Below are 13181 nucleotides of genomic sequence, written 5' to 3'. Positions count from 1 at the left end.
GTGGAATTGGCTATTTCTCAGGAGGATGGCCACCTTGAGAAGGGGCAGGATAAAACCTTTCAAGTTGATGGAAATGTCCCATATTTGCTCTTAGTTGTGGAAACATGCAACTATGCAAACATAAAATGTTATTGGGTCACACTTAGAATTGTGCATCTTACAAAATAATATTCAGGGGTATATGTGTTTTTATTCCCTTCCTTATTACAGATAAATCAGTGGAAAATATGGTTTAAAGATGGATATATAAAATTTTTCAACATATTTTTGAGTGAAATACAGGGGAAAATAGGTAGAGTAGATAGTATTTTTATAAAAATAAAGCAAAAAAGTAATATTATACATATTTCCATGTTACAAATATATACACAGAATTGTAAAATGGGCACCCTTGAACAAACTATAGGAAATTATTTTTTTTGTTTTTTAGGGTTTTGGGGGGAGGGGTGGCACTGGGGTTTGAATTCAGGGCCTTGTGCTTGCTAAGCAAGTACTCTACTACTTGAGCCACTCCATCACCCCCAGGAAATAATTTTTTATATTAAAAAAGGTACTCAACTTATTGGTAATATGGCTACATTGAAGGGAAAATATAAGGTTTGGTGGGAATATGGTCAAGGAAATTTTAACATTATTAATATTTTTATTCATTTCACGAAGAAAATGTATTCATTTGGAAAGTATATGCTAATTAAGAAATAAACATTATTTTTTTAAAAATCAAATTACTTTCTGTATCCACCAAGTTTTGCTCTAAGGGTTACATGGTATTTCTTTAAATATCAAGACTAGGGCTGAAGGTGCAGCTAAATGACACTAGCATAACATTAGCATGTGTAAGACCCTGGGTTCAATTCTCAACACACATGAAGAAAATCAAGGCCAAGCACTTTGTATAATGAAAAGATAGCAGGTTTGCTCACATTGCTGTGCATATCCAAACTAACTACCCCACAGCATAGTGAACATAGAAATCTTTAGCCAAATTTACAATTAGTCAGTGTTCTTGTTGGCTGACTTAGCCTTACTATACTTATTTCATGAGTAAGGAGATGAATTAAGTTCCATATAGACAACAATGTTCAAGTGGAAATTTTTCCTGTTTGTTTACTTGGACGATTTTTACTGTTTAAACTGTTTGGAACATAGTGGATCAGGTATTTGCTGTTGGTTTCAGTTGTAACTGGCTTCTTCCCATCAGAAATTTTACTTGTCAACCTTTTAAAGAAGTTGAGACCAGGAAACTTCTGTCAAGATAGGTAAGTCATAAATAACCAGAGTGTTGTGTTTCAGACAAAATGATAATTCCTTTCCCCATATTTTAATAAGCGTTGTATTGTTTACTATCATCCAGTCCTTTTCCTGTACATATGACATTTTGCCATGAAAGCATTAGTTTATGAAGAAACAGAAGTAAGTATTTTCTTTTTCACAAATCAGAAGGCTTTCTAACAGGATATTACCTAGACACATCATTCATCTCATTTAATATTTTTCTATTAAATTACCATGATGGGAGGTATGGGTAACAAGAAGACATATAAACTTAAAATGTTCTAGAACTAAGACTTTTATGGTAAATTTTCTTATAAAGACCAGTGCCTTATGTCTCCTCCTTCACAAAACAAGTCCATTTATGCTTTCTTCATGAAATAAAAGAAGCTTAGCCAGTAATTTCCCTTTTTAAAATCCCTGACATAAATGTGTAACTATGTTACTTCCCCAGGAAAGGTATAATGGTGGGTCGTCTCTTTCCTTCCATCTTCCTTTTGGCTGCAAACTTAAGAATGAGAAAGACTGTCTTTGCTGGTGTTTTTATCTTCTCCTGCCTCTTAGGCGGTAAGTCATCAGAAAGATAAATTAAAAGGAGGGGCAATTATTTAAGAAATTTTAGGATTACAATATGACTAAATGGAGGGTGGCCTTAAATAAGGTAATCTGAAAAGTATTACTATAGAAGCTTCTTCTGCTAAACCTACTCTTGAGTTAACTATCTCCTGGCTGAGAGACACTGCTGTGTTTACCTCTGGGTGCTTAGAACAAAGCCTGAATAAGCACTCAACTATTAACAACAGTGGCTAACATTGCACTTATAAGTATATTTCAGGTTCTGTCCTAAACACTTCCATTGTACTCATTCATTAAATCCTCATGACAGCACTCTAAATTAGGTGTTGTTTTTTTCATGTATAGAGGAGGAAGTTGAGCTGGTAGATAGTGTATTACACTTGATAGTTAATATTGCTAAGCTAGAATGTACATACCACACTAGGTTGCAAGTCCTTATAGACGTGGCAAAGGGAGTGAATTAGTTGGAGCAAAAGAAACACAGCCAGAGCCCCCTAGCAATTTTCCTGTTCTAAGTGCTCTTTTCCATCAACTCCAACATTCCTTTATTTATGAGAACCAGGTTAGGCACTAACACGAAGTTTTCAATTCCTTTCACAGACCTCTTAAGAGGCCTCAAACCAGGTAGATGTTTGCAGAGGTAATGTCTTCAAACAGGTGTGTTCAAGTACCACCATGGTACCCTTTCTCCCTCCCCATAACGTGTAGGTGGTAACAAGCACAGCTGCTCCCTGTTGCACCTGAATGTTAGCATAGCAGTGTCCTACAATTAGAAGATGCCAGAGGAAGGAGCAAGAGAAAATGGTCTGAAAAGCAGTATGTCACACATTTAATAGGAGTCACTTGGGGATCTTATTTAAATGAAGGCAGATTCAGTAGATAGAGGATAAATCCTGAGATTCTGCATTTCTAACAAGCTTCCACGTGTGGCTGAGGTTGCTGGTCTGGAGAACACACACTTCAGTAGAAGGAATGTACAAAGTATCTCAGAATAAATAAAATGAGACTTGAAGACTTTTGGTATCAAGTACTAGGATCAACAACTCAAGTGCCTAATATACTTGGCCAGATAGTATAAATGCGGGAAACCTAGCCAGGCGTGGTAGTGCAGACCCGTAATCCCAGGCTTCAGGATGCTGAAATAGGACGACTATGAGTTCTTGGCTACTTTGAGCTACATAGTGAAACCCTGTCTCAAAAAATAAAATGGGTAAAGCCAGACAGCTACAACCCAAGAGGAAAGGCTCTATCTACAGCAGGGCAGTGGGTACCCAACTACAGGTGTCTATTGCTGTGGAGAAAGCAGATCCTATCACTGCCAAATCTTTTGATTCTTCAGGAGAAGCAAGAAACTCGGGTTTGGAGAACTCTCCCAAATTTTAAATGTTCACAACGAATACAATTTTTGAAAACTATATACAAGTTAAATACTAGGTCTGGCCCACTGACTACCAGTTATGGCTCTTATTCTCATTATTAAACATAGGATACCATAGAGTTCTTTCTACTCCTTGTAGAGTGGGCAGCAAGACATTCAACCTCCATAGCTTGGGTCTCTGTTCCATGTTAAGTCCTCATACTTCTTTCTCAGAAAGAAGGGGAGCATTTAAAAGGTGAAAAACCACAAGAAAACATTTTCAGTATCTTACACATCATGAAAGAGTGATTCAAGGATTGCATAAATTTTGCTGGACACAAAGGAAGACTTGAGGGCAAAAGAAGAAAATTCAGAATGAAAAGAAATTTTGTTGTTGGTACTTAACATCTGCTTCCCAGGACTGCTCATACAAAGGGAAGCTATTTTAAAAGATCACCATCAGCTGGGTTTGGTGGCATATGCATATAATCCCAATACTCAGGAAACTGAATCAGGAGGATCGAGAGTTCAAAGCCAGCCTTGGCTACACAGCTAGACCCTGTCTTTAAAAAAATTACCATTATCATTATTTACAATACATATTTAAATAACTGTATATAAATGACTATGACATATATATGACTATGACTTACAGTAGAAATAAATATGAATTATATAAATAATTACATATAAAATACTCTGGGTGTTCTTTCACTAGTAAAAAGTCATAAATATAATAACATACTTTAAAATTAATCATGTAAGGAGCGTATTCTTTTTATTTCTAACCCAAAGCATGAAACTTAGCTGTCAAATTGGAATATATCAGGTTAATAAAATCAACAGTAAATTTTCAGGTAAGTAGAACCTGGAAGAAAGGAAATGGGAACTGACAATATATTTGTAAGTATTTGGGCAAGTGAAGAACTGCAGTCACCGCAAAGGCCTACATGTTCAGGTATCATCTTCAGCCACAGTGAAAAATGTCAGGACCAAAGTTTTAGGAAGAAGAAGACTATGGGTGCTGAGTGTGGAATCAGAAGGTGGCATGGTATGACGGGGAAGAAAAACCCTGGAACAGGTCTTCCCTAGAACCAGCCCAGGACTCTCAGGCAATGCGGAGGGTGATCTGGTATCATGTGTGCTCTACATCTTGGGAGCCTGAGGAATGTGGTTGGGTCTCTAAGCTCAAGATGTGAGATTGAGTGATCATAAATGCAGAAGGAAAACCCACTTAGGGATGAACTGAAGAACAGCAGGTTTACTAATATAGCAGGCAGCTAACCCTGATGCAGGAAAAGTCAAGCTCTCTAGCAGGAAGAGGTGATCAGGAATCTTGGGACACACAAAGGTAGGCAGCAGGGGAACATACTGTTCTCACCAAGAACAAGAGCTGAGATTTCAATTGACCTTTTCTCTTCCCGATTCTGCCACTTACGCAAGCTATTAATGGGAAATATGGGCAACTGTAACACCTGACTGAAAGATGCATGTGGGGAAATAATTGGGCACAAATAATGCATGCAAAAGTGCATATAAATTGCTTAGCAGAGTCCTGGGCATAAGCTTCATTCTTTAAAAAATATTTGTTGAATGATCATTGATTAGGAGCCGAAAATCTGTCACACTCAGTGGAAGAATGAACATGAAGTTTCCCTAATGTTTTTAGATGAGACTGAACCTAAGAACAGCCAACAGAGGTTAGTGAGCCTCATCAACCAGACTGTTCCTATTAAGTTACCTCTTTGTGTGTGTGTGTGTGTGTGTGGGTGTGGGTGTGTGTGTATGTGTTTGTTTGGTTGGTTTTTTTGAAACCGGGTCTCTCTATGTAGCAGGCCTCAAACACAATCCTACTGCCTCACTGTCCCAAAAATGTTACCTCTTCTAACCCCCAATATGGCAGAAAGAGATATAAAATACATTGTACAACAAGTCTAGTAAACTCTTATTTGGGGTTATCAATAAATAGGACTGATGTGGCAGTGATTGGTATATAATTGAAGATGAAAATTATGAAGTCTAGGTCAAATTTTGGCTCAACTACAGAAGAATGTTTTAACAATCTGAGCTAACTTTAATGGCAAGAAGGTTTCCATCACTGGTCAAGACTCCCTGCAGAAGTTATTCTAATGGATTGCTGAATTGATGAACCCAGTTCTCCAACATTGGTCTAGATGTCTACAGCCAAATCATATACATATACATTTTGCACATTAAAACTACAGATTCCCAGGCCCTACTTCCCATAGATTTAACTCAAGTCTGTGGGAGCTCTAACAATCTGTTTATTTTATTTTAACCACTCAAATAAATACAATGTGTCTTGGAATTTGGAAACCAGTCTTCTAGATAATGTCTTTCCAACAAAACTTATGTTGCCTAAGTTTAAGAATCTCTGAGCTAGTTCTACATAAACAAAATGAATAAAATTTTGAGCATCTAAAATTGAAGATAACTAATATATAAAAATTAATCAAGTAATAAATATTCATGATATGTATAATATGCTACCTTAGACATGGAAATGAAATCCCTGTAGTGGATATGTGGCTGAACTGAAATTCTCTGGTGAAATAACTTTGAAATAAGAAGTTGCACTAAGAAGTTGTGTCCACCTGCCATTTGATCCAGCAATACCACTCTTGGGGATATATCCAAAGGAATGGGACACAGATTACTCCAGAGGCACTTGCACACCCATGTTTATTGCAGCGCTATTCACAATAGCCAAGTTATGGAAACAGCCAAGATGCCCCAGTACTGATGAATGGATTAAGAAAATGTGGTATTTACACACAATGGAATTTTACACAGCCATGAAGAAGAACGAAATCTTATCATCCGCAAGCAAATGGATGGAACTGGAGAACATCATCCTGAGCAAGGTTAGCCAGGCCCAGAAGACCAAAAATCATATGTTCTCCTTCATATGCGGACTTTAGATCAAGGGCAAACCCAACAAGGGGATAGGACTTTGATTACATGATAAGGCAAGTGCACACAAGGAAGGTATGAGGATAGGTAGGTAACCCAAAAAAAAAAAAAAAAAAGATAGCATTTGATGTCTTCAATGCAAAGGAACTAATGCAGAAACTTTAAAGCAACAGAGGCCAATAGGAGAAGGGGACTAGGAATTAGAGAAAAGGTTAGTTCGAGAAGAATCAATTTAGAAAGTAACACATATGTACATGGAAGCAATACTAGGAATCTCCCTATATAGCTATCCTCACCTCAACTAGCAAAAACCCCTGGTCCTCCTTATTAATGTTTATATTCTCACTATCTGCTTGAAAGAGAGGAGGTGGGGGGGGAGGGGGAAAGGGAAGGGGCAGGGAGAAGCGGGGAGTAATGACCCAATCATTGTATGCACATATGAATAAAGGAAATTTTTTTTAAAAAGTTGTCTTCATTTCTGATTACTTTCAGTTTAGGGTGCTTCCAATCCATTACTGTGGCATATGCTTTGAAATTTCCCTCATTAAATAATTTTAACCTCATGTGAACTTTTAGAATTAAACTGTTAAATATTGCTTACTTTTTAAAGCTAAAAATCATTGCTTTATTTACTTATGTGTTTGTTTTGTCTCTCTCCTTTTTCTTTCTGGTCTCCACCACTGTTTTCCCTTATTTTCTGTCTCTGCCCCTGGAGATGTTGGAAGTGTGATTTGTAGGTCATGCAACCTCTCAATTCCCTTCCATGGATGTATTTTAGACTTTGGAACCTGCAGAGCAAAGCCTGGTCAGTATTGTATAAAAGAGATTCATAGTAAAGGTAAGTCTTGCTACTTAGACACATGTATTTAAAGGCAGTGCAAGGAAAATCCTTAAACAGAAAACATTTGTTGAACACTTACATGCCAGATATTAAAAAAAAGACTTTACAAGGACTATATCACATTAACCATACAATGCTATGGGCTGGATGGATCCTGTCACTCTTCACCTCCTCTCTCTCTCTCTCTCTCTCTCTCCTCTTTATGTCTATCTTTCTCCCCATACTGAGGATCAAGTCCAGGGCTTCACATATCCTGGTCCAGAGCTCTACCACATAGCTACATCTCCAGCCTCCTGTGCCTGTTTTAAATATGAAAAATAGAGGAACAGAAAGGTGAATTGACACAAATTTACACAACTGATGACTGGTGTAGGCAATATTCAAATGCAAATATTTTGACTCTAGACCACTAATAGATTCTATACATTGCCTCATTTACACCATTCACATCCTCACAAATTTTTTTTATTGTTTTATTATTCATATGTGCATACAAGGCTTGGGTCATTTCTCCCCCCCTGCCCCCACCCCCTCCCTTACCACCCACTCCGCCCCCTCCCTCTCCCGCCTCACAAAAATTTAATATGTGACCTGCACAGCCCTTCTAAACACAGAGCCCTGTGCAACTGTACAGGTTGCATGATCGTGAAGCTGGGAAAATTCCAAATGACAAAAACATTAGAAGAAAATACTGGAAAACATATTTTAAGTTAAAAAGAGAGGAGGCCTTCTTAATGTCCAAAACTCAGCACTCATAAAGGAAATGTTAAATTTAAATATGTCAATATTTTAAAATTTAGAAAATAACCCATAATGTAAATAAGGGATAAACTAGATGAAAATAGTTGGAACACAGATAACAGAAAAAATATGTTAACATCTACCTAGAAAAATGAAGAACTCCTATAACTCAGTTTTTAAAAACTATCAGGGAAATAACTTGTGAAAAGAAATATGAAGGCAATTCTTAGAAGAGAAAAATCCAAATAAGTCTTAAAGCAAGGCTGTACAACTTTGTTAGGAAAAACCAAGCTGGTTCAAATTATTAATAAAATAAGGTTTTTAGCCCATCAGACTGGTGAAAAACTATACATTTTATTATACCAAGGATTCATTATAGTGTGGGGAGATTGGAAATCTGATACATTTCCAATGACAATTTAGATAGGTTCGATCTTTTTTAAGACAATCTGTAAATTTTCGTTAAAATTTTAAATGAGCACAGCCTTCTTTAAAGCAATTCTTTTTCTTGGCATCCGCTGCAGAGAAATCCGTATGTGTAATGCTAAAGCTATACATCCAAGGTAGCATTGCAGCATTACGTCTAACAATGAAGCAAAGGAAATGGCCTAAATGCTCTCCTACAGGGAGCAAACTACATTATGTTCCAGCCATGGTATACTGTGCAATGAGCTAGATCCATTTGTTAACACCGGGAAAATACCCAAAACGTCACTGAGTGGGAAAAAGTCAGTTGTAAAACAGTATGTTCAATATAATACATAGGAATACAAATTGTGATTTCTTCATGGAATTGGGAGGGGAGAACAAAAATTAGAGGAGATTAAAGTTAGTTGGGAGAAAGGAAGAGAATCACAGGTCACATCTGAGCGGTTTGACCATCAAGGTTCCTGAGCTCTGGCAACCTTTACAGCCAACCTTCTTTCTCTCAGCAATGTGTTCCCTGCAACTCTCACCTTCGCCAGTCAGAGAAAACTGCCAAGGCCCTTGAAGCCATGGACATTGGCTCTCAGACATGGTTCTTCTCTTCCTAAATGTGGACAGTCGCTTAGTTAGACTGACATCAAACTGCAAATGAAAGGATTCTTTTTTTTTTTTGAAAATGAAGAAACTTTATAACAGTATTACAGAAAACAAAATATTTACTACAAAGCTATAAAGCTAATCTGGTATCATAACTATACAAAGGGTCAGAAGCAAGGAAAAAAATGTTCATTGTAGTTAACAAGTCCCTGGCAGGTCTCTAGTGTCTGCTTTAAATGGCATCGCTTTCTTATAACAAACAAAACCCACCATAGCCCCAAACCCTCTCTCCAGCATCCCTAACCCTTGTGAATCATCAAACTATTTGAAAGCGATAAACCTTCTAAAAAACAGGTCAGTTTTACATATTGACAAAGGGGTTTAATACAAAGCAAGTAAGGAATCAAAGGATTCTGTGCGTAGGAAAGAGCCCAGAAGTAACATAGCAAACAGCGTAACTATAGTTATAAACTATTAACAATAGTTTCTGGTGGGTCAAAGGCTTGAAATGACTACAGAGTTGTGGGAAGTGGAGCTTTCTTGCTCGGAAATTTTGCATTTCACACTGATATGAAACAAAACAACTAAAAAATTATACTTTTGTTAAGTTTGGCATTATTAACATTGGGGCAGGTTACATTTATTCTATGGAGGACAGTTGCTACAGTTTGGATCTTGAATGTCCCCCAAAGTCCCATGTGTTGCTGGCATATCCCCAGCCTTTGGCCCTATTGGGAAGTGGTGGACCATTTGGAAGGTGGGACATACTGGGAGGGAGATAGGCCATTGGTGGGCGTTGTGCCTTGGGAGACCAGCCCTTTCCTTTCTCTTTTTGCTCCTTGACCACCATGAGGTAAGTGGCTTCTTGTACCGTGCTCTTCCACTATGACTCTCAACCTCACCACAGGCCAAAACGTAACAGGGCCAAGCAACCATGGATTGGACTCTCTGAAATTGTGAGGCAAAATATAATAACTACCTCAGGTATTTTGTCACAGTGACAGAAAGATGACTACATAGGAGTCTTTTGTATTGTAAGATTATAGAAGCACCCTGGCCTTTTACCTCTAGAGGTCATCTAGTCCTGCTGCCCCATCTGATTGTGATAACAAGAATGTCTCTGGGTTATTAAAACATTTACTGCTGAGAAACTACTTTTTTTTGTTGTTTTATTTTGCTTCATTTCTTTTTTTTTTTTTTTTTTGAACCAGAACCTTGCTATCTAGCCTAGGCTGGCCTTGAATTCTCCATCCTCCTGCCTCTGCCTCTTGAGTACTAGAATTACAGGAGTGCATCACCACACCCAGCCTCAGATGCCACTATTTTGTCATTTGCAACAATCTACATTTTGCTACTTTGGGGAATTACTCCTTTTGTCCTCCCTCATGTAACAAGCTTGGGAGAGTAGGATAGTGGGAAGTCACTGTGTTGTTCACGTTGCACTTTTGTGCATTTTTTACATTTTCTACAGTGAATATGCATTACTTCTTTAGGGAAAAATTAAGGGGGGTTATTTTATGAGAAGCACGTACACATTTATATGTTCTATCTGGGGCCTCAGCCCTTTGAATAATTCACAACTTATGTGAAATTGAGGAACGATTATCAGAAAGCTTCCAAATAACTACCACTTCAGAAATTTCTGAACAGTCAATGGCAATCGCATGGCCTTTATAATTCTAGCTGGAAAGCTATTTTGTTTAACAATTTCAAAGTCTATGGACTGCAGTGTACCCAACTAAAATAGCTTAAGTGGGAATTCTTAAAAGCAAGATGATAAAACAAGCTACTCGGGGTAGGAACTTTAGATTTGTATCTTAGTATACCTAGAGTTTTTGCTTTGTCTTTTCTTCTAACCTGCGAGTCAGTTATGTTAGTTATGAGGCCACATAAGTTTGTGTAACCTCCCCTCCAAGAGATTGCTCTACTTATACCTCTTCTCTTTCCTTCAGGTGGCATTCAGTGGTACTCAGTTAAAGGCTGCACAGAAAGCATCAAAGAGTGCTTCCAGAGAAGAATAACAGCCTATGAAACTTACTCTACTCACTGCTGTTATCGTCCTTTGTGTAATTTCTGAAGAAGGGGCACGTATTCAAGTTGCTTGACCAGTCAGAGTCACAACCTGCCCTGGTTTGCAGAAGGTGGCAGCTATCATCAATTAACCCTCTTGGAAAATTTCAGACTTTTGCATGTCTTCAGGCTTAGATCTAAATTGACTTTGGCATTCAAAATGTACAATAGCTCCAACTCAGAAGCATCTCTTTCCAAACCACAGCTGTCCTCTCATCTTTCTGCTTCATTCTCCCTCCACCACAGGTGATTTCAAAGTTGAAAAGAAGTGAGAATGTTACCAGATGTACAAATCAAATGATGCACATCATCTCTGATTAGTTTATCTTCCTAAATATTTCTATATGCCAAAATACATTTACAAGTGAATGTATCACAAAATACCAAGTAACCTGAGAGGATTCATTTAGTTTCCAAAACAAACTGCCTTGTCCCCTGGGGTGACTTATGGGATGGAAGAAACTGACTTAACAAATACCAAAGGGAAAAATAAGCCATGCATCAGCACACCAGGCCTGTGAGAACTACGAACCTAAATTTGCAAAGGCTGAGACAGGTGGGAGGGTTGGCACTCATTTCTCCCATCTGCATCAGAATTTGTCCAAATTCTAGATTTCCATAGCTTAACCATGCTCAAGCACTTTGTCTAATGTTTGGTAGACTGATCCTACCAACATTAACTGGGCAATAGATCCTCATCCATAAAAAATTTAAAGGGGTATGAATATACTTTAAACTATAACTCATTTTTTGATGAGTCACACAGTCTATTATTCCTATTCAATGCACTGTTTTTGTGACTTGACTATTATTGTATTTTAAAATTAAAATTGATTTCTCTGTATTTTCAGGAGTTTGAAAGATCCAAATGGTAAATAACATCAATAAAACTTTTTTTGGTTGTCTTTGTCTCAGGACATCTCCTAGACTGGGTCTTCAACATGTGCTTTTCTATAAATGTTGAAGGAAAGCAGCATTCAAAACAGAGTCAAGATAATTAGACTTCCCCTCCATACTCACTTCAGCCATATTCCTTAGATCATATTTCAGACTGAGGAAAAAAAGGGCTTCATCCTTGTATTTAAATCCAGTTGCCCCTATTCTGTCACAGTGCCCCTGAATCAGTCACATTGGTAAATAGTTGTTACCTCAGATCAGTAAACTTTATGGAAATCTAGCTTTTCTTATTTTTCTTTAAATGTCACCAACTGGCTGTTGACCTGGACAGGTCACTTCAGCCTCTCTGCCTCTCATTCTCATGTGTAAGATGAAGAGGATCAGATCAAACCATCTCTTAGATCCCCTCAGATTCTGACATATCAGGACTCAACACTGATTATATCACTTTGCTGTTTTCTTAGAGTAAATGTAAGTCTTGGTACTGAACACAGCCCCTAAAATAGGCCCTGGTTTGACAATTCTTTCTCAGCTTTGCATAATCGAGGAAACCAAGAGGAGAAATGCAAGCATGAGAGACACTGGACTGACAGATAAGAAGTTGACCTGCATGATAATATAACCCAAAAGTCACCATGAAAACAAAAATAACTGCCACAACCTTGGTGTGATAGAATTGTAGACCCCTAAATATGTCCATTTTCATTAGCAAAATGGGTTTTGTAGATGTGCTTAAATTAAGGTTTGTGACATCAGGAGATACCCTGGATTACCCAATGTAATCACAAAGACCTTGATAAGAGGAGGATCTGAGTGAGAGAAGGAAATGTGGTGAGGGAAGCAGGGCCACAGGTTTGTAGATGTTTTGCTGCTAGTTCTAAAGATGGAGGATGGGGTCACAAACCAAAGAATTCGAGCAATGTCAAGAAGCTGGAATAAGCAAAGAAACAATTTCTCCCCTAGAGCCTCCAGAAGAGTGCAGCCCTGCTGACCCATCTTACACTACCTATGTCCAGAGCTATAAGGTAATACATTAGCTCTCTTTTTTTTTTTTTTTTTTGGAACTGGAAGGTTTTATTTTTTTTTTTTTTCATTTTTCTTTTATTATTCATATGTGCATACAAGGCTTGGTTCATTTCTCCCCCCTGCCCCCACCCCCTCCCGCTCCCCCCCTCAATACCCAGCAGAAACTATTTTGCCCTTATCTCTAATTTTGTTGTAGAGAGAGTATAAGCAATAATAGGAAGGAACAAGGGGTTTTGCTGGTTGAGATAAGGATAGCTATACAGGGCATTGACTCACATTGATTTCCTGTGTGTGGGTGTTACCTTCTAGGTTAATTCTTTTTGATCTAACCTTTTCATTAGCTCTCTTTTAATGTGATTTGTTATTGTGGCCGCGCGAGAGGAACACACTTGGCCATGTGGCAATATGGCATTTCCCCTCCCCCAAGGTAGGTACATCTGGTAC

At 38.0% G+C, this 13181-nt stretch overlaps 1 protein-coding gene across 1 annotated transcript; it reads left to right on the top strand.

Annotated features, from left to right (window-relative positions):
- Positions 1-1781: 1781 nt before the first annotated feature.
- Positions 1782-10821, top strand: C13H9orf57 (chromosome 13 C9orf57 homolog). Its single transcript, XM_074052645.1, has 3 exons — positions 1782-1839; positions 6855-6977; positions 10697-10821. Exons 1-3 carry the CDS (start codon positions 1788-1790, stop codon positions 10819-10821), a joined length of 300 nt encoding a protein of 99 aa, XP_073908746.1. The 5' UTR covers positions 1782-1787.
- The last annotated feature ends 2360 nt before the right edge of the window (positions 10822-13181 follow it).

The sequence above is a fragment of the Castor canadensis genome, chromosome 13, assembly GCF_047511655.1.
Source record: "Castor canadensis chromosome 13, mCasCan1.hap1v2, whole genome shotgun sequence".
Lineage (NCBI taxonomy): Eukaryota > Metazoa > Chordata > Mammalia > Rodentia > Castoridae > Castor > Castor canadensis.
This window is presented reverse-complemented; position numbering and strand designations above follow the sequence as displayed.

Bases quoted from the DNA above. Each gene is read 5' to 3' on its own strand.
- C13H9orf57 (XM_074052645.1), top strand. From the start codon at position 1,788: ATGAGAAAGACTGTCTTTGCTGGTGTTTTTATCTTCTCCTGCCTCTTA. The intron at 1,840-6,854 runs GTAAGTCATCAG...CTGCCCCTGGAG, and splicing joins CTTCTCCTGCCTCTTAGGCG to ATGTTGGAAGTGTGATTTGT. The intron at 6,978-10,696 runs GTAAGTCTTGCT...TCTTTCCTTCAG, and splicing joins AAAAGAGATTCATAGTAAAG to GTGGCATTCAGTGGTACTCA.